The following is a 23,141-nucleotide window of genomic DNA, read 5'->3' on the forward strand; positions in this document are numbered from 1 at the left end:
CCAATTATGTTCCTGCTCAGGGAAGTTCAGGTCTCCTACACATTATTTGGGAAACAATTGACAGAATAAAGAACAAGGCCATCTAGGATAAAACATCGAGTGAAATTGTTTAGTAGAGTAAAAGGGCAGGTTAGGAGAATGAAGGAGAAACCAAACGCACACTTTCTCCCATGGCTTTTTGTATTCATTAACGCTTTTAGTGCCTGACATGCCAACGTTAACGAGTATTAGTTGAAACAATAACAAACACGTAGGTATAAACACATTAAGAAACGGCAGATTCCCCAGTACTGTTCTCAACGTGTTATTAAACTCAGGTCCTCGTGTGATAAACATGAAATCTATTGACATTATTTTGAAGTTTCAACATAAATATGGTGACTGACAATAAAACAATAGACGAAGTGGTTATGTGTCCTGTCAGCCTCCAGAGAAAGAGGTGAGTAAAAGTGGGAGGCAAGAGGAGGAAGAGCAGCCAGCCGGGCCGTCGGTCAGAAGAAGCCACAGAACCTCTCGGCGCCTTTCCACGGGCCGGAAGTCAGGGTGCCGGGCCGCGCGACTGATGACGTCACTTTCCATGCGACTTCCTGCATTGAGCATGGCGGCTCTCAGTGGTGTCCGCTGGTTGACCCGAGTGAGGGCCCGGGGCGCTCGGGGCCGGGGGTGGATGGGGCAGCGGCGGGTTTGCACCGGGCTCGCTGCAGTATTCGGGTCTTGGGGTGGGGGTGAGGTCCCAGCCCCTATCTCATAGGATTGTGTGTCTCTGTCGCAGGCGCTGGCTGCTGCCCCGAGCTGCGGGGCATGGAGGAGCTTGTGTACTTCGGCGGTGGCGCACGCCTCCTCGCGGAGCCAGGTAAGCGCAAATGCGGCTCTGATCTCGCGCACCTCCTTGTCCCTTCTTCCCCTGGCTTCTTTCCCACCCCTCCACTCCCCGCAGGATCCCCGCTCCCGCCCCAGCTGTAGCTCTGATGGTCCCGTTTGCAGGCCGAGGATATAAGGGTGGAGGGCGCCTTTCCCGTAACCATGCTGCCGGGAGACGGCGTGGGGCCCGAGCTGATGCACGCTGTCAAAGAGGTGTTCAAGGTGAGTGGCCTGCAGGAATCAGCCAGCAGGGACAAGGGGGTGGGTTGAAGAGGACTGACTCCATCCTGACCCCGCGATTTTTGGGACCCGATTTTGAAGGCTGCTTCTGTACCGGTGGAGTTCCAGGAGCATCACCTGAGTGAGGTGCAGAATATGGCATCTGAGGAAAAGCTGGAACAGGTGCTGAGTTCCATGAAGGAGAATAAGGTTGCCATCATTGGTATGTGTGACTCTTTACTACCTTGCCCGTAATGTCATTTAAAATCAAACAAACACATGTTCATTAAGCTTCTCTGCACATACTATATACATTAACTTGCAACTGCTCCCACCGATTCGTGGCCATTTGTTCCTTCCTGTTGTGAGCCCAGGGGGCTAGAGATCATGTGAGTTCTCTGTGCAGGAAGTCGCCAACCGTTCGGAGTCTATCATGGGGCTACAATGCATATCTTGAAGACTTGCTAATTGTGTTTCTGGAATGATGCTTCTAGCTGCCTCTTTCCTTCTGTCTTCCCTTTTGCTTCCCTACTTTAATCTCCTCATTAGTATTTTTTTTGGCTTCCAGTTTGGCCCCCTATGGTCTATTTTCTACATCCCTTGGAAAGACCAGCATGACTTTTTGCGAGGCACAGCCTTAGCATGGGAAAGCGAGTTCTGACTCTCAGCTTTTCTGCCTTCATTTCCACAGCCCTTGTTCTGTGCTTTGACTCACCCCAGACTGTGTTAAGTTTTCAAGTATATATACTATCCTGTCTCATGCTGTTCCTTGGACCCAAAATGTTCTTCCTTTGATGCTATTTTAGAATTTTCCTTGCTCACTATTAGTTTCTTAGTATTGCCTTAAATTGCCACAAACTTTTGGTAGCTTAAAATATGTATTCTCTCATGTCTGGAGGCCAGAATTCTGAAAGATGTTGGTAGGAGTCCCTCTGAAAGCTTAGGGGAAAATCCTTTCTTGTCTCTTCTAGCTGCTCCTGGCTCCTGGCAGTTCTTGGTGTTTCTTGGCTTGCACATATATCACCTCAATTCATGCCTTTGTCTTCATATGGCTTTCTCTCCTTTGTGCCTCTTTCTTCTTCATTTCTTGTGTAAGAATTTGTTACTGGATTTAGGGCCCGTCTTAATCCAAGATGATTTCATCTCAAGATCCTTAGCTTAATTATATCTGCAAACACTGTTTTCCCAAGTAAGGTCACATTTACAAGGTCTGGGGGTTGGGGCATGGACATATTTTGGGTGTCACTATGCAACCTACTACGCTCAACCTAATGTCTGGCTAACATGCCAGCTGTTTTATGACACTTCTGATACTGTCAGAGGGAATTTATCTCTGTGTTCCTTTATACATTGTTAATACCTCTCCTATGGTATTTATCATGTCTTTCATTGTCTTTTTTCCCCAATGTATTGTTTGTCCCTTGAGGACAGGAGTTATGTGTTGTGTTTTTAGGTAGATGTCCCTAGTGCCTGAACACACAGTTGATATTCGATAATGTGAATATTGGTTGAAAAAATAGCAAATAGGTAGACACAGAAACAACAAGAAAGTCACAGAGCCTTTAGCACGTTTCTCAACCTGTTAAATGTAGGGTCTTTGATAACATGAAATTAGCCTCTGCCCTCTTTTTCGTTTATTTTGAAGTTTCAGCTTAAAAAATATGGTGACTAAAACTGGAAAAAATATTTCTGTTTTTAACTGCATTGTTGCCTTTACCTGTTGCCTCCAGAGCCATTTAAGGGTCACTGATGTTGGAGTGGGAGATGGGAGCTGGGTTGCATTATGTCGCTGAGGGAATTGTGCACCAGTCTAGGTTCCCTTGGGCCTGGCCTGTGCTGACACCCTCCTTTTCTCTTCCGTAACTTTGTTTATGCAGGAAAGATCCACACTCCAATGGAGTACAAGGGGGAGCTAGCCTCCTATGATATGCGGCTGAGGTAGGTGGGGGACTTGGGTCTGTCACGGGTCCTGGGGCACCAGGCACAGTGCTGATGGCTCTGCCCCACCCCCAGGCGTAAGTTGGACTTGTTTGCCAATGTGGTCCATGTGAAGTCGCTTCCTGGGTACATGACTCGACACAACAACCTAGATCTGGTGATCATTCGAGAGCAGACGGAAGGGGAGTACAGCTCTCTGGAACATGAGGTGAGGTCCTAGAAACGGGTGGGCAGGGGTGAAGGTGGGAGGAGGCACCCAGCTGCCTCTCTCTCCTTAACCCAGAGTGCAAGGGGTGTGATTGAGTGCTTGAAGATCGTCACTCGGACCAAATCCCAGCGGATTGCAAAATTCGCCTTTGACTATGCCACTAAGAAGCGTCGGGGCAAGGTCACGGCTGTCCACAAAGCCAACATCATGTGAGGGATATGGCTTCGCATGGGGTAGGCTCCTGGGAAGGTAGCCTCTGGCATCCTCTTGGCTGAATCTATTCCCTTTGGCCCTTGGACAGGAAACTTGGGGATGGGTTGTTCCTGCAGTGCTGTGAGGAAGTTGCTGAACTGTACCCCAAAATCAAGTTTGAGACGATGATCATAGACAACTGCTGCATGCAGGTAAGGCTTTCCCAGGTCTCCACTCTCAGGGCTGAAGGAGGGCAAGGAGTGGAGGTCTCTTCTTCATGCCCACATTTCACCCCTCAGCTTGTGCAGAATCCTTACCAGTTTGATGTGCTGGTGATGCCTAATCTGTATGGGAACATTATTGACAATCTGGCTGCTGGCCTGGTTGGGGGAGCTGGTGTGGTCCCTGGTGAGAGCTACAGTGCTGAGTATGCGGTGTTTGAGATGGTGAGATCCGCTGTTCCCTCAGCTTTCTCCATGTGCCCTTTTCTGGCCTCAGGTCCCCTGATAGCCACTCACTTTGAATCCCCCTCCTAAGTGACCCTGGCCTGCTCCTGGCCCTCAACCCACCATGCCTCTTTTCAGTGTCTGGCCTGATCTGAGCCTCCTTGCAGCGTCTGCTGCCAGTGACTCTGGCCTGCCTCTCTCCACAGGGTGCCCGGCACCCATTTGCCCAGGCGGTGGGCAGGAATATTGCCAATCCCACAGCCATGCTGCTGTCAGCTTCCAACATGTTGCGGCATCTCAAGTAGGTCATGGTGGGCTAGGGGAGGTGGCCAGGTGTTGTAAGGGGGAATACTGGTGGGGAAGTTGGACACTGGAGGAGGAATCTCAGTTTCTTCCTGTCCACATTGACAGTCTCGAGTATCACTCCAACATGATTGCAGATGCAGTGAAGAAGGTGATCAAAGTCGGCAAGGTGAGTTTAGAAGGGCTGTGGGGTTCAGGGCCTTGGTGGTACTCTCTGGGGAGCCTGAATAGGGGCCTTACCCTCCAGGTCTCAGATCATCTGCTCTCTGATCTTTCCCTGTGTCTCTCAGGGCTGTTCTTTACCCCCTTTCTCTTGATCTTTGCCTCTTAGTTCCTATCTGCTATTTCTTCTTTCCTGCTCCATCCTTTGGCTTTTATGGGCCATCTTAGTGCAGAACTTGCTTTCTATCTGGGGGAAGAACATGGGGACGGAGGAGCAGAGGGAAATAGGCAGGATGAGGCCTGGGGTCTCCTCCACACTTGGAAGCCCATTCTCACCTGCGTTCCCCTGCTCTCCTCCCACCTGGTCTGTCTTTTCTCCAAGGCATTCTCATCCTGTCTCAGGTCTGCGTTCATCTCACTTCATGCTCAGCCTTCTATTCTGCTCAGGCTGTAGACTGGCTCTGGCCTATGCTTTTCCAAACCTGGCCACCTCCTTGCATCTCTGCTGCATTGCATCTGTTTTCTGGCTTCATCACCCCTTCTTGGGTTCCATTTCCATGATACTGTCCTACCCCCCCCTTCATGGGCTCTCTTCTCTTCTTCCCCACGGCTATTGCCGGTGGTGGCTGTAGGTGCGGACACGAGACATGGGCGGCTACAGCACCACAACCGACTTCATCAAGTCTGTCATCGGCCACCTGCACCCCCATGGGGGCTAGAGCCCTTTATTCCCTCCAACCTCACAAGGACCATACTACCTACACCTCCCTTCAGTACAGTGGACCAGAGAGGAGCCCTTAATACCTCTAAACCATAATCACCTGGGCAGAGCCTAGGTTACCCTGGGGCTGGCTTCCTTAGGGAATCATGTATTAGGTGGTGATGGTGAGTTTGGGATGAGGCCTAGACCACAGGGATGATGAAAACTCTCCCCCACAGGTTCGAACTTCTGACATGGGTGGCTATGCCACCTGCCAAGACTTCACTGAGGCTGTCATTGATGCCCTACCCCACCCATAGGTCACACCCACACCCATGTTAATGACAATAAATATATACTGAACTCTTGTGAACTTGTTTTTATTGTAATATAGGGGGTGAGGTGGGGTGGAAATGTCACCATGGGCTATGCCCAGCCAGGGAAATGTCCAGCCTAAGCTTCCTGGGATCATTTTTGCAACTTTTTCTTTTTCTTTGAGATGCTCTTGCTGCCAGTGGCCTCTTCAGGTCCACTGCTGAGTGCCTCTTCCTTAGAAGAGAACTTCCTCTTTTTCTTGGGGACATTCTTATTTCCTGCCTCTTCAGGGTCAGTACCTGGTTCTTTGGGGAGAGATTTCTTCCTCTTGGGAAGAATTCCATTGCCAGCTGTCTCTTCAAGATCACAACTAACCAGCTCCTCCTTGGAAAGAGATTTCTTTTTCTTGGGTTTGGAGAGACAGACAGATGGGTCCTCTTCCATTCCATTCTCCTGGGGAGCCTCCTGGGGCTTTTGCTTTTTCTTCTTTTTTGGTCTTTCACTTGTCTCCTAAAGGGGGAAAGGAGGAAATGGACACAAAATGGTGTCATCTGTTGTATGAACACCACACACACCCTATAAGAATTCTAGCAATTAAGTAGAGCAGAAAGACTGGCAAAAATGCTATTAATACTGCCCAGTGTTTCTGAGATAGTTTTTAATTGCACAGATGCAGTGCTGGTATTCCACTCGAACATGACCCCCACTTGGAAGACGGGAAGAATGTATTAACCTAAGCCTGTTAGAATAGTTTGTAGAAAAATCCACCACTGCTGGTCACAATGGAACCACCATGCTAAGTTCCAGAGGGGACCCTGAAACGCTGACAAGCTGGACACCATGTCAAAGTCCCAGGGAGAGTGACAGCAATGGTAGCACACTCCCAGCATGGGAGACCTCCTAGCCCCCATGCCCAATGAAATGCAAGCAGGGCAGGAATCACACTACCCCCGGCTGAGGACTCCTGGGAGGTAGCCGAGGACAGAGCACACTTGCACAGGGAACAGGTGTGCTATGACCAGCTCAGCTCTGGGCTCCTGAGCGAGTTCTCTCAGCACCTATCATCTCCTTCCTATAGAATCAAGAGGTAGTTCAGATGTTTCAGATCCTTATTTCAGCAAAAGCCTGGACTCAAAACCTTGGCTTGAGGTAGCACACCCTTTTCCTGCGGTTGAAAAGTCCTACAGCCTAGGATCTTCGAGGGCCAAGGGCCGACTTGCCCACTGACCTCACACTCCTCTGGAGTGCTACTGCTGTTTTCCGGAGATGCAAGGGCAATTGCAGCCAGCCGTTTCTTTTCTTTCTTCAACCGTTTCTTCTCCTGTTTCTCCAGTTTCCTAGTTATGTCAGCAGCCACTTCCTCTGCCTGGCCAAAGAAAAGTGCTGAAAAGGTCAAGACATCCGGCTCTCCAGGCCTCCCTCCTGGCTTTACTGGATCAGGCTCATTAAATCAGTTTTTTGCCTCCACTCCACAAGGTCAGGCTCAGATAAGCTCATCACCTCCAACAGCCAGCTATGGTTCTCCCTGACCTAGCAAAGTCCCAACTGACCTGAACCATTGCCTCCTTCATAACGTCCAAATTCTTTCGTGGAATCTCTCCAGTCTCATAAAAGGATAGCCGCTCCTCAACTTGTTCTCGAAGCTTCTCCCCAAAAACACTTGTGGGAACCTCTGGATGTGTGTGTGTGTGGGTAAACAAAGCCTATCAGCTCCTAAAGGGATAAACTACTCCCCACCCCAGTATTCCCCGTATCCTCAGCTTCACTCAGACCCAAAGTATCAACACTCACTAGGTGAACTGCTGTTGACGAAAAATACTGCCATCATTGTAGAAGCTGCTAAGGTAGTCAAGCCCTGCCCTTCCCTCCCAGCCCCTTCTCCTTACAACTGCCACCCCACCCACCCATACCAGAGAAGCAATCAATTCGGGAGGCAATACTGCATTTGTTTGCCAGGTATCGGGAGATGCGGCCTTTGTTCTTGGCAGCTGCTCGGCCAATGAAGGTGGAGTGGAAAATAAGTCCATATTTTGGGGTGTTACCCCTTGTCTTCAGGGCTCTGGGAGAAGAATATTCATTGAAGAGTTTAACACCAGAAATCTCAACCCTATTAGCCAACGCAGCTCCTTCCCTTCCCTCTTCTCCCAGCCTCCTGTGTGAGCCTCAGGGCCCACTGGGTCTCTGTTCCACCTCATGCCAACCCACAGCTCCCAGAGGCAGAGGGAAGACATCCAATGTCGCTGACCTGGAAACTTGGTCCCTTTGCTGGGCCCTGGGAATCACTCAGACACCAGGACTGGCCATCACCCCTATAGCAGAGGCCTGTATAGGTCCGGGAGCCCTGGTCAGCCATCACTGTGATCCCCAAACAAGCAGCGGGCACCAGAAGTGGCACCTGAGTGTGGGCAGGTGCCCTCACTGGTACCTGAACAGTGCTTTTTCAGCCCCAAGGATCTGCACTGTGGACGCTGGGTACTTGGCCAGGTTGGTGAGGCTGCCAGCATGAGCAATCAGACGTGCACCTACCTAGAGAAAGATTCAAGGAATTAGAGATTGGAATTGCCAACCTACCAACTGCATGATCCTGCCTCGCCCCCACAAATCCAGTAAACCAGGGAGGATATGGTGGGTGAGGAAACTTTGCGGGACAGACATGCGTGCTAACACATTACTGCAAACCCCTGCCCATTTTTGCATCCCCATGACACACCGCTTCCCCAATTAGGGCTGACAGGCTGGGGGCTACTTGGCTCATCTTGGACCGCAGGTAAGTGTGTAGACTCTGGCGGTACTCTGACAATGATACCACACGACTGGAGAAACTCTCGATGTTTATCAAATCGATGGCTGATATATCCATGCCTAAGGGACAGCAAGTGTGAATCCAAAAGCCAGCTATTCAGAGTTCTGTACTTATTCTGGCTGTTAGGCTCTGTACTGACCCATGGAGGACCTTGACGCATCCAGAATAGCCTTAGCCTTGGCACCATCCATTGTCAGCTCTTCCAGCTCCTCCAGCTTTTCTTCATTCAGCTCCCTCCGGTTTCCAATGAACTGAGCAAGGCGGCAGTATGTCGCATTGTCATTGATGATCTTCACCAGTTCCGGAAAGTGATACCCATACCACTCCCTGCAAAGAGCCACAATCACTCCCTGGCCCTGCTGCCACGTCTCAAATTAAGCTACAGCCTCAGCTCTCGCCACAGCTGCTTTTTGCCTGGTGGAAATGGGACAAAGTCAACCCCAAACCTCATTGCCATGTCCCCCCATTCACAATACAGACAAGGCAAAGAGCCTGGGCTGAGGTGTATATGGGGTGGGTTTACTCTGCCTCCTCTTTCTATACAGTCAGTGTAAGGACACAGCCTGTGGTAAGCACCAGGAGGCCCAGCCCTACCCCACACAGTTCTACCCATAAGCCAAAGACCCCATTTTTCAGGGGTTGACCCTGCATTTTACCTGACACGCATGGAGAAAGTATTGATGTCCTTATCCAGCTGGTCCAGGAGGCTAATGGACTGGATAATCATATTGTCTACCCGGTTCACATTAAACTTAACTTTGGCACGAGAATAGCTGTGTCCCAGCCCAAGTTGGGCTTTACAAGCAGACAGATCAGTCAGACCCTTAACCAGGTTGTGGAAGTGCAGACGAACTCCTGGAGGAAAGACAAGACTGTGAGCTCGGAAGGGCTCTGAGCTAGCTCCTACACCTATGGGCACCAGCCAAGTAGGAGGGTTTCCCCAGAAGCAACCTTAAGCACCCTAAAAAGTTTACAGAACCACCCCCAAAGATGTTACCGATGACATAAATGTTAATATATCAATGGTCTCACCTCGGAGGATCTCAGCTATCACGCCTCCAGTCTGGCAATTGTACCCTAACTCCTCTTGTATAGCAGCACCAATCTTGGGGTCCCCAACTCCCAAGAGTACTTTCTTCTTTTTGGATGGCAGGTGAGTCTCCAAGAGCAGGCGGAGGTCCTCATGAACAACACCTCAGGGCAAAGAACAGTGTTTCCACTAACATGCTGAAGGAGGACTAAACAGAAAAGGGATCCTGTCCCTTCAACTGCTGATTAAGTGACAGACAGCTCTTACACTGGTCCAGCAGAGCATGCTGGGATGGCGTGCCTGTCCCGCCCCTTTCAGGCTTTGCTCAGAGACATGGAGACATCAGTGACTGAACTCAGGGGATTGACAGATTCAAGTCATCACTGCAAAGCTTGCATCCACCACAGGAGGTAGAGGACTCAGGTGGAACAGCACCAATTGTGAAATACATAACTGAAAGCTTAAAACATACCTCGGAGCACGATAAAGTGTTCAGTATCCGTTTTGCTTTTTGAGACCAAACCCCCAACTAGGTTTTTCTGTACTGGACATTGCCATATTCCTCAGACCTTTAACTCTGTGAACGCTATTTTAAGTTACATCCTGTACATGTCAAATACGGCCCAGCACGTATCAGATTTAGAACAAATCAGCCAAAGAAAGGCAAATACTATCACAAGTTCCCTAGGAGTACAACAGTGGCAGGAACTTTTCTCTCGGCTCATCTCTAAAATTCACGGTGGCGGCCGACTTACCTTCAGACACAGCGTTGGCATTTTCCAAGGCAACCTGGGACGAGGCAAAGGGATAAAATGCCACGAGACGAACAATGTTGTGGAACTTGCCCAGGTTGAGCACGCTCTCCTCTACCTGGGTGAGGGCGGGGCGACAGAAAAAGGATGTGGTTTCCTTCCCTCGCTCTTGCCTCCAGGGCGCAACGAAGCTGCGAGTCTCAGCCCTAGACGCACTTTAACACCCAACTGAACGCTTTAAAAATGAGCCGATCGTGGGCCCTAATCCCAGTTCTACTTCCTCGTACGGAGTGGAGTCCGGGAGGTTTACTTCCAAATATTCCTAACGCGATTCTAATCACCAAAGCAGGTAAGGACCTCCTGCTCGCGGGCTTTGAGGCCCAGCGCACCCCCAGCGGCCGGCCACGTGGGAGCGCGCAGTGCATGCTGGGGACCCAGCACCCCGAAGGACTGCAGCGCGGCCGGCGAGCCCACCGCTTTCACCCACCTGCGGCAGTAGAAGGCTGATCTCCTCCACTTCCTTCAGCGCCAGCAGCGCGTAACCGACCGCATGCTCGAAGAGCACGTGCAGCAGCACCTGGAACGGGAGCCGGGGCGCTAGCGTTAGCGCGGCCCCCGTGTCCACCGAGCCCAGCGCCCAGGGCAGGCCCCGGTTCCGGCCCGGGCTCTGGCCAGAAGAGAGGCCCAAACCGCGGCCTCCACATTGTCCGCACCCAGCAACCACTCCTCACCATGATGCCCGCTCCCGGTCCGGCTCGCAATGCGGCGAGCGGGCTCTGGTTCGCGGAACGGGGCTCCGGAGGCCACGCCCTCGCTCCGCGGACCAATCAGAGGCCGGGGACGATACCTTCTCGGGCCCTCGGAGGGACTCGCTAGGATGGTATCGCCCGGAGGGGTGCAGCGCGGGTGGAACGCCTTCTTTGGCCTTTGCGCCTGCGCGGGTGACCGCGGTTACCCGGGCCGCTCACCACCGTGACACCCCTGCGGGCCGCAAAACGGTTTGGGAAAGCACTTTTTAGGGTAATATTCCAGACCCTCATGTTTCCATCTTATAAGTTGCAGGCAGCAGAGCCGGTAAAATCCGGGCTGGAGACCTCGCGTGGGTCGCGGCGTCCATCTCCAAGCAGGAACTGTTGCTAAGCCCGCTTTCCGCTTCCAGATGACCGCGGGCCTCACACCCCTCCCTGCGTCCCACGTCCTCCAGGACCCCCTTGTCCCCGCCTCCCACTCGGCGACGATCCTCCCTGGAGCCCCGTGGGCTGCGTTCTCTCACCCCCTCTCCGGGGACAAAACGGGGCGTGAGGCGCGCTGGCGCAGACCGAGTGGAAATTGTCCTCGTAGCCCGTTTCGTACTTTTGAATAGTATTTTGTTAATTTTTTTATTTTAAATGAGGGTGGCAGGGAATAGCGTAGAAAAGAAAGACGACTTCTTAGGTCGGTTTCATGGTCCCTTGCTTTAGCAGAACCCAGCTCCTTTCGCGAGGCTACGTGTTGCTCGTCCTGGTACCTCCAAGTGAACTGGAGCTGCTTTCTCCAGGACGGCCTTTGGGCAGCCAAACGACTATTTTGAAATTACCCTTGCTTTAATAATTAATACTTGAATAATAAATAAAAAACGCATTTATCCTAAAGTATATATGCTGTCAAGTTTTTAAAAATAATTTTTAGGGGATTTTTAATTCCCATAACTAAAGTGCATTTATATTTTATTCTATTCTTAAGCAATTCAATTACTTGAACAAAATCCAAGTACTGAGCTCACTCTTAAGACCCAGTACATTAAACTTGAAAATATGGTTGGAATATCTTAATTTATAATTTCAATATTGCTTGCAAACGTGATTTCTGTTACATATATCCACTTAAAATGGTAAGTCTGAATCAGTTACTCCACATTTTAAAATGGAATTGCAAAATCAATCAATTGCATAATCAGTATGTTAGATTCTCTTAACATTATAAATACTATTACAAATAAGTGATTCAAAACGTAATGGAAACTTTGATTTACTTCATTATTTCTATACTTTGATAAGGAAAAATTCTGAGATATCCTAAAATTAAGTGACACGATGGGCCTTAGAATGGGGGGAGAGACAAGGGAAGGTAATCAGTCAAAAGCCTCTTCAGTAGCTAACCAGAAACTCCATTTTTTTTAGGTGAAGTCATTTCAGCAATGATCTAGAGGGTCCCCAGGACCACCACATCCCTCTTGCTGGTGAGCAGTGCCTGACTATTATCAACAACCAACCCATAAGCCTTTATGGACTAACTACCTATTCCCTGATTTCTCCTGCTTTACCTAACCCTAACACCAGCCCACCTTTATTTATAGCCAATGTAAATTTAAAGAACTTACTTTTCTTGAGACCCTTCAGTGCTTTCTCTAGCTAACATCAATAAAGCTCAAAAAACCCTTCTATTTCAGAGATCTCTGGGTTCCTACAGTCTTTGATTTGTCAGCTTAATCCTAACTATTGGTGAGGTTACAGGTGCTTATCTGCAAAGGAAGGGGTTTTCAAAGGAGAAATCAGAAACTGTTAATGGATTGCAGCATGAATTTAGACATTCTTGGCCAGCGTTAAAAAAATAAGATGCAGTGATAGTATGTCACATAGAGTAAGGGGTATTGATTTGTAAAACTTTTGTCTCAGTTAAACATATGTACATGTGTGTATATGTATATATATACACACATGTATACATGTAGAAGTACATATGTACATACAAATAGATAGAGTATATAAATTATATGAACATTTTTGTGTGGATCAAATAAATAAAGCCTGAGAATTGCTGACCTGAAAGTTAACCATAGTCATACTTTGGATACATTTGAGTCCTCTGGTTATAAAGGGGGTGTGCTGAAGCAGTTTGCTAGCTTAGAGAAGTGGCTGAAGAAAAGTGCACATCGACTACTGAGATGGCAGACACTTATGACTAGATGGGGACATGGTGTAAACACTAAATAGTCCTTAGGCTTCCTCACCTCTATCTCTTTACTCAGTTATTTCCACTCATACTTTGTAATCTTGACTCCAGAGGGCATCTCTGCAGCGTGTGATGTCAAAGACTATACCATCCTTCTCTGTATTACTTCGTTCACTTCTACCTAGGGTCAGGTCTTCGCCACCAAAGTGGACTTCCGTTAAACCTTTGGTTTCCCCTTCTCCAGGCTACCTTCCTTTCCACTGACAGAATAATCTAAGCGGAGTATACAGTCATGTTCTCTTTGTGGGGGTGCTCATGATGGCAGGAAGTAATGGGAAGATAAAGGCTTGGTGTCTCAGGATCATGCTTGGTAGCTAGTCTGCAAAAATGACCCCCAATGATCCATGCCTCTTGGTATCAGGTCTTTGAGTAGTTCCTTCCTACAGTGAACTGGACTGGGTTTCTGACTCGTTATAGCTAATGTGGCAGAAGTAATTTTGTGCCAGTTCCAGGCCTCAGCCTTTTGCATTCTTGGAGCCATGAGTTGCCTTACCAGAAGTTCAGCTACTTTGCTGGAGAGACTGCATAGAGAGGGAAAGGCCCTGAGACTTCATGGAAAGGTCCAGGTTTCCCGGCAGCCCAAGGGAGCCCAGCCTTCCAGCTGTCTCTGTCAAGAAGACAGACATGGGTAAAGCCATTGTGTGTGTTCCAGCCCCACCACCATCTGACCGTTGCCACATGAGCGACCCCAGACAAGGCCAGCAGAAGAACCACCTGGTTGAGCCCCCACATCCCACAGAATTGTGAGAAATAATGTATTGTTTTAAGCCACTATATTTCAGGATGATTTGTGAAGCAGTGCCAAATATGAATCAGAGTCAGCAAACCTGGGTTCAGACCCCAGCTCTGCTACTTAGAATGTGACCTTAGGTTAAAATCGCCTAAACTTCCTGAGCTTTTATTTGTTCTCCACTGAACTTTGTAATCCTGATTTAATGAAGCTTTTATTTCTTCTCCACTGATATATTTTAATCCTGACTCAATAAAGATTGAAGATACAGTCATCCCTTCAACAAACATTTTATTGAATGTCCACTGTAGGCCAGGTTTGACACAGGTGTACCTGGCGTGGAGTAGGAACTCAACAAATGTTGGTGGTCTTTTGTCTTGTGTTTTTGTCCCCTTTGTCAATAAATAACACAGCAACATTTCCTTTTACCTTCTGAATATTTCGCTCTTTAGTATTTCCTTCTTGCTACTTGTTTGGCTTTATTTTGCTGTCTCCTGATTTTTTAATATGGATGTTTGGCTCACTAAGCTTTTCTTCTTAAATTCGCATTTCCCCCTAAGTACTGCTTTAGCTGTATTATACAATTGTTGGTAGGCAGTATTTATATTATAATTCAATCCCAAATTTATTCTGTTTTCTATTTTGGTTGCTTCTGTGACCCATGCGTTGTTTAGATTGGTGATAAAGGCTGATGTCTTTCTCGCCACCCATTGCCCAAAGCTACATATGTTCTCAGAACCCAAACTAAGCAATTCAATTCAGCTGGTCTTTTTTGGACTCCTGAGAAAATAGGTGAGTTTTGAGCTAGCAGGCTCCTTGGAGACTGTGTGATACAACATCTTTCTTTTACAGATGAAGACTCAGCTCAGTTTTTGGTATTCAAGAAACTACAGATTCTGCAGACATCTGGAGAATAATAAAAACAGTGGTAATCCTAACCCATGATCTCTGATTTAAGAGATCTTTATAATCCTGGGAGATTGAACGTATCAAGTGTTAAAATATAGTAGTCTGGGAGGATGACTGGAAGACAGATGGGCCAGGGTCCCTGAGCAAGACTTCACAGCTAGAAGACATTTTAGGTAGTCATAGAGGACTGTGTAGGTCATTTAGAGTTTGGGGATGGAAAGAGAGTTGGAAGGAGAAGCCAGAAACAAGACAAGAACCTGCTAGAGGTGTAAGATTCATCCTGGTCAGTAGTTGGATAAACGACTACAGGATCTAGTATGTAAGATCTAGAACATAGGAAGTCTTGAATGAAGCCAGGATGAGTGGCTTGGGTTGGATGAGAAGGACTTTCCATCAAGCAGTGTTTGATTGGAGATTAGTTTAGAGGTGATGTGCAAGACAGATTTCCCAAAAAGTTGCAGTTGAGAAATGCCCTGCATTTCCAGCAGGTCTGAGGGGGAACTGCAGGTTTCCCAATCATGTTCCAGGCTAAAGCTTTAAAGCCATGTGGCACCTGTGACCTTTTCTTTGTGTAGATTGGACTCTTTGCCCTTTGGGAAGCATCATATTCTATAGTGCCCATCCCTTTTTTGTTTAGCCCAGCCTGTGGCTCACTGTGTCATTTTGGTGTGAGTTAACCCAGAGGAGTTTTTACTCTGGGCAACGCTAACGGAGCCCAATATAAATGAAATGTTTTCATTTAAATTCCGTCAACTACGGAGAGCTTCAGGAAAGGAAATTACATAAAGTAACCACAAGATGGCGGCACTTTACACTCATTTTTTTTTTTTTTCTTGAATGAGAAAACTGTGACCACAAATTTGAAAGGTTTCTAGCAATTCCTTGGCTCTTTCCCCAAATGTGAAAACAAACCCTTCAACAGTCTTTGGTAGTTATATATGCAACATTTCCCGCCATAGACACCGAGGAATGAAAAGTATCCAAGACCAGTCAACTAGCCGAGTTTCTTGTCTTTTTGTGTCCTGGAGCCCAGATTTGATGAGGATTTTAGGGTAAAAGTTTTGTTGTGAATGCTCTCTGTGTTTATAACTTGAGCATGAGGTTATTTGAGCATATCCATGCCTATTAACATGTTATTTATTGGGCTGTTTGTGTTTATAACCTGAGCCTGAGGACATTTGATCATACCCATGCTTGTGGTAACATCTGTTTTTAATTGGGCACTTTGTATAATGCTTGGAACTTCAGCTTCCATATGTCAAGTTATAGAAGTTTCATAACGGAGTTGGAGGTCAGGTTTATATGGCCCATTTTCCAGACATGGTTTGGTGATAGAGATATCAGTGTGCTCTACATATTTCATCTGCCCAACCTGGATATTGGTCCCTTCTTCATGTTTTCCATACTAACACTGCATTGAAGAACAAATCATCTGGCACAAAACTGTAGACAGCTGTCTTTAATAGATACACTCAGCATTCAGAAGCAAACCCAACTTACAAACCTGGATGGCACTCACATGACTGGTGATTTTGCCCTTGAAGACTGTATTGTAGTTTTTGTTCCTAGGAACCAAAGATGATGAAGTCCCTACTCACACCATTTTAAAGGTATCTCTTGGAAAATAGCACATAGGATTTAAAAATATTCATCTGAAAATCTTTGTCTTCTATCTGGAGGGTTTAGGCCATTTGCCTTAATTTTGTCTCCTGATGTGTTTTATTTCTATCATCCTGCATGCTTTCTATTTGCTGTGTTGTGTTTTGTTTCTTGGCCTTTCCCCTCCTCTTCTTGGAAGTACTGTTAACCTAAGATCACTTTACATTAAAATTTTCCACTTGAGTTTTTTTGAAAAAAAAAATATGGGAAGAAAATTATGGGAATTTGTATCTTCTGTGTGAGTGCTGCCTTGTGGATACAAATTCTCAAGGGAGACTTTTTTTCCTCCACTTTCTGACAAGGTCAAAAAGACAAACGTCTCTTTCTGCATGGCAGACTTCTTCTTTTCCCTTGCAGAGCATGAGGAACTTTGGGGCCCCAGCTTTGGCTGGGGCTCCACAGAGCGTACTTGAAGTGACTTTTTACTGAGCTGAGGATCTCTAGCATAGTAGCTACTGTTGGGACCGTGCCCAGGTCTCCTTACTGGTGGTGCATCACCCACTACTTTCCGTGAGTGTGCTAGTCACAGGGAGCTCATGTACCTGCCTGGAATGTTACCAGAAGTATGTTCCTGCTTATGTGATTCTGTATGCAATGGAGCGCTTTATGGACATTGAACAGGTAGACTATTAAAAACAAAAGGATGTGCATGCAAATAGCCTCTGAGTGATAAAATTTAGTGTCTGTTTCATTTCCCCTCAGTAAGGCATGCACAAATTAGTTCTCTTAATAAATTGTTAACTAGACTTTCTAGTTCAAAGCATTCTTAGGTGACCTGAGGAAAGGAAGGAAGGGAGGGAGGGAGGAAGAAAGGAAAGAAGGAAGGAAAAGAGAGGAAGAAGGAGGGAGGGAGGAAAGAAGGAAGAAAAGAGTGTCTTCATGCCTATGGCTTCTGGATAGGCTGAATAGTGAAGTTTTAAGATGAAATGACCTGGAAGGTCAAACCCAAGGGTGCAGAGCAATCCTTAGACTGTTTTCTGATAACGTGCCAGCTATAAAGTCACACCCCATTAACACCGTTCCTGTCTTACCTATGCCTTCTTCCTCTACCCATCTCCCTAGCTCACCAGAAGTTTCCTGTTGCCTGTAACTAATCCTCTTATGGACAGCTCTCAAAAAAGCTTGAGTTTTCTTGATACAGTTATTGCAACTATTTGAATTAGGAAATCTCCCATTAAAATAAATCCAAAATGCTTTGATAATCTCTGCCCCCTTCAAGAGAGGAAGCCTACTTTCTTTCCCTTTGAGTGTAAGCTAGACTTGGTGACTCAATTCTAGTTAACAGAAAGGGAAGAGATGGTGTAACTTCTGAGACTAGGTTATAAAAGGCACTGTGGCTTCCTCCTTGCTCTCTGTCTCAGATTACTTACTCTGGGGGAAATCAGCTACTATGGTGTGAGGCTGCTCCAGCAGCCTTATGGAGGTCCATGTGTGGAGTACTCAGTTTGGTACTAGCCAGCAAGGAACCGAAGCCTCCTGCCAACGCCACAGGAGTGAGCCATTTGCAGACAGGTCTTCCTGCCTCTGTCAACTCTCCCAGTGACTGTAGCGCAGTCTGAGCTCCTGACGGAATATCCAGAACCAGAACTGCCTGGTGAAGCCACCTCTAAATTCTTGACCCATAGAAACTGTGAGATAATAAATGTTTATTGTTTTTTTAAGCTGCTAAATTTTGGGGATAATTTTTTATATAGCAACAAATTGTTTTAATTATATAGCTTATGAAATCTGTAAAATCTTCATCCCCACCAGGACTTTGCTAGATTTCCAGGGTGTGGGGGATTCTCCTGAGAACCCTGGGGACATGGGTGGTGGCTCAGGAAGAGGACTCCCTTTAAAACACTCAGAGAGAAGGAGGAAGGTGGATCCTTGACCTTGAAGCTGTCCTGCTCCCCTGGGCTTCGGATCACGTGGTAGATGAAAGGGCAGAACTGCCTGCAAGATGCCTGCACGGTCGAAGAGCCCTGGACTGTGGCTCAGCTCCTAGGGAGTCTTTGATCGTGCTGGTAAGGCCTTCTCAATGGTCTGGCCTCCCAGGCTGACGTCCTGCTGGAGACATTGGGCACAAAATCACGATATGACACTGGGTGAACACAGAATCATCAGAGACAAGGCCCTGCATTGGACCTTCTGCAAAACTCCTCAGAGAAACTATCTTCAGCTTCCCTAATACCACGAGCAGGCTATCAAATTCCCTTCCAAATTTGGTGCATGAGAAAGATTTTTCCTCTCTGAGCCATTTTAACTTTACTTCAATTAGGCAACAATTAGGAAACAATTTCCTATCTTTAACACCACTCAGTGCTCCTTGCCTTGCTTCTAGGAGACCATAATGCATTTCAGGGGCTTAATAGCATCAGCCCCCTTCAGGATGGGTTCTGGGGTATCTCACCACCTTCCTGCTCACCATGGCTGGACTCTGGCTCGTTTCCTTTTTTTTTTTTAAATTGAAGTGTCGTTGATATACAATCTTATACTGGCTTCAGATGTACAACACAGTAGTTCAACAGTTACTCATATTAAATCCTCACCCCCTCTAATGCGGTTACTATCTGTCAACACAGAAAGATGTTACAGAATCACTGACTATATTCTCCATGCTGTACTACCGTCTTCATGACCAACTTACATTGTGATTGAAAATTACCATGTCTGGCCCATTTACTTTTTTCACTGGCTTCTTGTACCTTCGATCGCGCTGCCCCACCTCCTTTGGATGGAGATGATGGTCAGGAATGTGGGCCCCTCTGCGCCTTCCCCTCAGTCAGTTTTGTTGACAGAAATCTGTGTCTCAACATGGGCGCCACGAAAAAGCCTGTGATGGTGGTCATGGCCCTGCGCCTCTTCCCAAAGTCTGGGGCTGAGGTGAAGCAGAGTAGGGTCCAGAGCTGCCTGAACCAAGATCCTGGGGAGGGCAGTTTTGGGGGCTGGTGGGGGCACCCAGCTCTGCTAACAGGCAGATGAACCCACCGTCCCATTCTGGTAGCCAAACAAGGGCCTGAGACTAAGGAATCAAAGTTTCCAAGTTCAGTGAGAGGAGAGAATGTGCCTGTGTGGGGGAGGAGAGAGGAAGAGAGCACAGCTCAGGGCGCGTGAGCCGGGGGTGGGGGGGGGCGAGGGTCGGCGCAGAGGGGTGCTCCCCTGAGTCGCAGCTGTCAGTGAGGGGGTCTCTGAGCACTCTTTCCGCTGTCAGTGAGGGGGTCTCTGAGCACTCTTTCTGCTGTCAGTGAGGGGGTCTCTGAGCACTCTTTCCGGAGGCGGACCGCCAGGGATGAGCCTGAGGCTGGGCTTGGCTCCAATGTGGTCTGACGCCAGGGGGCCGAGATAGAGGGAAGTTCTGGGAGGCAGGCAGCATGGGCCCCCCAGTGGAACTGGAGGTCCCGGGACCCTGTGCCACCTTGTCCGGAGTCTGGCTTTGGCTGGCAGAGTAAGCCATCGTACCTGGAAAAGGAACCGAGACAAGAATGAGGGTGTGGGAGATTTTGCTACAGTTCCCTGGTATGGAGCTGGAGCTCTGGGGCTGCCATGGTCTGTACCTAGATTTCAGTCCTGTTTGGTGATGGGAGGATGGCCAGATTGCCCTGAGGCGTCTGGGGCCATCTTGGCCTCACCTTTGCATAAACACAGCAGCTGGAGGAATATGGTCTGCTGGCTAGAGAACGAGATTTTGGACTATGGCTTTAAGCTAGACTCTCTGAATGTGGGTTTTCTTGAGGATTGAATTCTGACAATAGTAACAGCCTCACAGGTGGTGGCCAGGGTCAAATACGATGGTGGAGGGGATTCTTAAACTGTATGGAATCGGATCCAATTTCCAGCTCTTTCACGTACTTGTTTCCTTCCCCTAACTCCCAAGTTAAGGGCAGTTACTGGCTGGTTCTTCACCGAACCCCGTTCCTGGGACAGAGAAATAGGCCATTCCTATTGTGGATGGGGGCGGCCTGTGACTGGAGTCCAGGCTTTGGTGTGTGCCAGGTGTGTGCTCTGGGCCCTTTTCCTTGCACGAGCTTGACGCAGCACAGTCACAGGGTGGAAGCAGCCAGCGTCCCTGTATCATTACTTGGGAGGAAGGCAGCCACCAAGTGGAAACACCAATTTGGACTTTATGTTGCATGAGAAGTAAACTTTTATTGTGTTTGAGTCATTAGCTATTTTGGGTCTGTTACAGAAGCTAGTATCATTCTAGCAAATACCTCAAGAAGAGAAGCTAAGCTAGGGCATCAACAGAGGCTATTGGAGTTTTCCAGATGAAAGGCTGACCCTCTTCCTAAGCTCTCCCCTACATCCTAGTCCCAATCGATGTGATCCCATAGTACTTTAATTTTTAAAAACTCAAATACTGCAGTACTGACTTAATCAGTACAGAATTGAAAGGGCTTTAGATCTGTAATAAAAATCCACATTTGGAGAGGGCAAACTTTAAAACAGCAGCCAGTAGGGGAAGGAGGGGAAAGGCATGGGTGGGTGGAAGGCATATAGGGACTATGGTGGCATGACCTGACCACTGTCAAGCCAATGTGTTTCTTGGTTTCTCATAGAAAACTTTTTGTATACCTATTTTTTTTCTCCTTCCATACTTAAGACCATCAGTGTCCAAATTTGCTCATTCTATTTTTTGTTTTGTTTTTGTTGGTGATGTTACATTATTCTATCACATTTACTTCATTTCCTGTTCCATGTGGAAAAATTAGGCAATGTGAACGATTTTCTTCAGCTCCACAAAAGCTGTCACTCTTCTGCACTGTATCTCTGAACCAGTGTTTGAGGGCATTGATGGACTGCCAGCTGATCTTATTGGCAAGAATGTCTATAACTTTGAAAGGTCTTCCTTACATTTTGAGAGACTCACCAGGAACAGGTTCTGCTTTGACAGAGACCTCTTGTCCTCTTTTTGCAGCATCCACTTTGTACTTGTTAGTTGTCACTATTCAATAGTAACTTGTTACTATACCCATGTCAGTGCTGGTTACTGGAATACTGGGTACTATTCCAATATCAACAAAATGGTCACTGTCCCGTAATGTCCTGACCCGCTTCTGCAGTTTCTTCTGTCATTACCAGATCTCAATAATTGAAAATAAACTGACAGGATTTTTATCTTGCAGGGAACTATTGCTTTGTGCTTCAATTTCTCTTGTTTCTATTTCTTATAGTCTTGTGTATATGTCATAAAGGGATGCAATGATAAGTAATTAAGTAATTTCTGCACTCAAAATTCTAACTTCTAAACCATCAGCCGTTGCGCATCTTGTTCAGTTCTCTTATTGAAGGCCAAAATTATAGCATCCTAATGTGGCTTAATTTTATGAAAGGGCCACTTGGAAAATGAGATGGTCTCTTTCAATTTGACCTTTCCTCACTCTCAGGGTGCAGATGGTCTGTGATCACACCCCTCTGAAACCCTGTGACACTTTCTTGGGAATGTATGTGGTCCTTTGTCATCCTTTTATTTTAGATATTCCAGTGCTTCTCTTTTTAATGAGAATACAAACCAGTGATGTAGGAGTAGCAGCTGCTAGGTTCAAATCTCCCTATTTCTCCTCCTAAAGGAAACATTCAAAACAAAATAAATACCTCCTCCACATGCAGGTAGCTGTGATTCACCCCATCCAATACTTGGTACTTGGAGCATCTTAAAGGGATCTGGGTGGGAAACTGGTAGTGTTCAAGCTGATAAGACATGGGAACTGACAGATTCAGGAGAGGAAGTGAGGAAGGCAAAATCATTTCAGAAATGAAGACTAAATTGCGAGGAACATAAAGAATCTAGTCAGAGATGTTGAGTGAACCAATTCTGCAGAAAGGCTGATACTTTCCTATTTTACAGATGCCCCTACCCCTGTCTTACCAGCTCCTCACTGGTTCTCTAAGCCAGGAATTCAGTGAAATGCTTTGCATGCATAATCCCATCTCTTTTTCACCAGCGTATAAGGTACGCACTAGGATTTATTCTGACTTTAACTTTTCCAGCTTTATACAGCTAATAATAGTCAGAATTTTTATTTCAATCCCAGATCCATCTGATTCCCTAAAATATGCTCTTTACACCTTTCCACGTGGCCTTTTAAAAAGTGATCAGCACAAAATAGAATTTACCTTCTTGGGTGATTTGGAGCTGGGTGGCATTTTGGGAGCTGACTTTTGCTGTGTCATCTGAATCTCTGGCTGTGGCTCTGCCTTTGTGGCTCTTTTCAACTTCACGGAGCTGCAGGAAAAAGCTGATGGTTGGTCGTGGCTGGGGAAGTGGGTGTTTGAGGCTCAGAGCCCAGGATTGTGAGGTAGAGACGGAAAGGCTCTGCCTTCAGTTCTTGGTAATGACCTTAAATTGCCAGTTATTGGCCCTCATGACTGATGGAAGAGGGCAGTCTGAGTCTCAGGTTTGCACAGCCTTTGAAGGAATCTGGCCAGGGGAGGATAGAAAGTGCCAGTCTTATATTTCAATGGTTTTCTATATTTGGGCAGGAACCCAATGAGATTAATAGAGGTAAATGTGGATGGGGAACTGGATGGGAGACAAATGAATTAATTCCAGAAGAGGGATGGAGGAAGCAAGGAGGACAGGGCTTAGAGAGCTTTGGGATCTGTCTCTTACCTTCTGTAGGAGTGCGGGTGGGACTGGGAGAGGGGAAGAGAGTAGTCAGAGGTCAGTTGATGGGAGGCTGCCTGTGCTGCCTGTGCGTACAGAGGCTGCCTGTGTGTACAGAGGACTTAAGAGACCTCTTAGACCATGAGGCATGAGCAATACATCACTTTGATGATATTTTCTTTAGCGTTTATATTATTAATTTGAATCTGTAGGAATTGTGGGTACTGGTTTTATGATATATGAACTTTGGTGGAGTCCAGTGAATTTCTCCTGCTCATTAGCAACCTCTTAGCCATTATTGTTTTGTGCCCTCAAATATCCTCAGAATATAAATGCA

General features: G+C 47.1%; 3 protein-coding genes, 1 long non-coding RNA gene and 5 other non-coding genes across 11 annotated transcripts in view; 2 read left to right on the forward strand and 7 right to left on the reverse strand.

The window, feature by feature from the left end:
• Positions 1–500: 500 nt before the first annotated feature.
• On the forward strand, positions 501–5,397 carry IDH3B (isocitrate dehydrogenase (NAD(+)) 3 non-catalytic subunit beta). Of its 2 annotated transcripts, none has more exons than XM_036924688.2 (12): positions 501–634; positions 773–853; positions 985–1,083; positions 1,183–1,303; positions 2,958–3,018; positions 3,094–3,226; positions 3,302–3,435; positions 3,528–3,630; positions 3,718–3,864; positions 4,071–4,165; positions 4,276–4,336; positions 5,269–5,397. In XM_036924688.2, exons 1-12 carry the CDS (start codon positions 563–565, stop codon positions 5,347–5,349), a joined length of 1,188 nt encoding a protein of 395 aa, XP_036780583.1. In that variant the 5' UTR covers positions 501–562; the 3' UTR covers positions 5,350–5,397. The 2 variants fall into 2 exon arrangements, with proteins under 2 accessions (XP_036780583.1, XP_036780582.1); XM_036924687.2 differs by having other exon boundaries at positions 502–634; positions 4,962–5,397.
• Positions 5,394–10,776, reverse strand: NOP56 (NOP56 ribonucleoprotein). 2 transcript variants are annotated; one of them, XM_036924686.2, is made up of 12 exons: positions 10,661–10,776; positions 10,417–10,506; positions 9,933–9,966; positions 9,180–9,341; positions 8,804–9,002; positions 8,287–8,474; positions 8,055–8,206; positions 7,770–7,870; positions 7,255–7,403; positions 6,895–7,016; positions 6,573–6,710; positions 5,394–5,854 (listed from the first exon to the last, which is right to left on the reverse strand). In XM_036924686.2, exons 1-12 carry the CDS (start codon positions 10,661–10,663, stop codon positions 5,498–5,500), a joined length of 1,695 nt encoding a protein of 564 aa, XP_036780581.1. In that variant the 5' UTR covers positions 10,664–10,776; the 3' UTR covers positions 5,394–5,497. The 2 variants fall into 2 exon arrangements, with proteins under 2 accessions (XP_036780581.1, XP_036780579.1); XM_036924684.2 differs by having other exon boundaries at positions 9,933–10,047.
• LOC118931888 (small nucleolar RNA SNORD57) lies at positions 6,778–6,849 on the reverse strand. The gene has a single exon (XR_005032528.1). It is a non-coding gene; the product is annotated as a small nucleolar RNA SNORD57 (small nucleolar RNA).
• On the reverse strand, positions 7,107–7,177 carry LOC118931889 (small nucleolar RNA SNORD56). The gene has a single exon (XR_005032529.1). It is a non-coding gene; the product is annotated as a small nucleolar RNA SNORD56 (small nucleolar RNA).
• LOC118931891 (small nucleolar RNA SNORD86) lies at positions 7,622–7,707 on the reverse strand. Its single transcript, XR_005032531.1, has one exon. It is a non-coding gene; the product is annotated as a small nucleolar RNA SNORD86 (small nucleolar RNA).
• LOC118931890 (small nucleolar RNA SNORA51) lies at positions 8,601–8,732 on the reverse strand. Its single transcript, XR_005032530.1, has one exon. It is a non-coding gene; the product is annotated as a small nucleolar RNA SNORA51 (small nucleolar RNA).
• LOC118931886 (small nucleolar RNA SNORD110) lies at positions 9,499–9,566 on the reverse strand. Its single transcript, XR_005032526.1, has one exon. It is a non-coding gene; the product is annotated as a small nucleolar RNA SNORD110 (small nucleolar RNA).
• Positions 10,777–10,840: 64 nt separating the features above from the next.
• LOC118931830 (uncharacterized) lies at positions 10,841–12,358 on the forward strand. The gene is made up of 2 exons (XR_005032506.2): positions 10,841–10,949; positions 12,089–12,358. It is a non-coding gene; the product is annotated as an uncharacterized LOC118931830 (long non-coding RNA).
• A 7,083-nt stretch (positions 12,359–19,441) lies between these two features.
• The window catches only part of TMC2 (transmembrane channel like 2), a 61,855-nt gene continuing 58,155 nt past the window's right edge, over positions 19,442–23,141 (reverse strand). Inside the window, exons 19-20 of the mRNA XM_057503281.1 lie at positions 22,315–22,423; positions 19,442–19,659 (exon numbers count right to left, since the gene is read on the reverse strand). Coding sequence (XP_057359264.1) covers positions 19,442–19,659; positions 22,315–22,423 — 327 coding nt within the window. The remainder of the gene's footprint in view (positions 19,660–22,314; positions 22,424–23,141) is intronic.

Source organism: Manis pentadactyla, chromosome 5 (assembly GCF_030020395.1).
Source record: "Manis pentadactyla isolate mManPen7 chromosome 5, mManPen7.hap1, whole genome shotgun sequence".
Classification (NCBI taxonomy): Eukaryota; Metazoa; Chordata; class Mammalia; order Pholidota; family Manidae; genus Manis; species Manis pentadactyla.

What these genes read in the sequence shown, in the direction of transcription:
- IDH3B (XM_036924687.2), top strand. Translation starts at nt 563, where the DNA reads ATGACGTCACTTTCCATGCGACTTCCTGCATTGAGCATGGCGGCTCTC. An exon ending in TCCTATGATATGCGGCTGAG is followed by an intron (nt 3,019 to 3,093) that starts GTAGGTGGGGGA and finishes CCCCACCCCCAG; the next exon opens with GCGTAAGTTGGACTTGTTTG. An exon ending in TAGACAACTGCTGCATGCAG is followed by an intron (nt 3,631 to 3,717) that starts GTAAGGCTTTCC and finishes TTCACCCCTCAG; the next exon opens with CTTGTGCAGAATCCTTACCA.
- NOP56 (XM_036924684.2), bottom strand. An exon ending in CCGAATTGATTGCTTCTCTG is followed by an intron (nt 7,017 to 7,254) that starts GTATGGGTGGGT and finishes ACACACATCCAG; the next exon opens with AGGTTCCCACAAGTGTTTTT. An exon ending in GCACTCCAGAGGAGTGTGAG is followed by an intron (nt 5,855 to 6,572) that starts GTCAGTGGGCAA and finishes TTCCCCCTTTAG; the next exon opens with GAGACAAGTGAAAGACCAAA.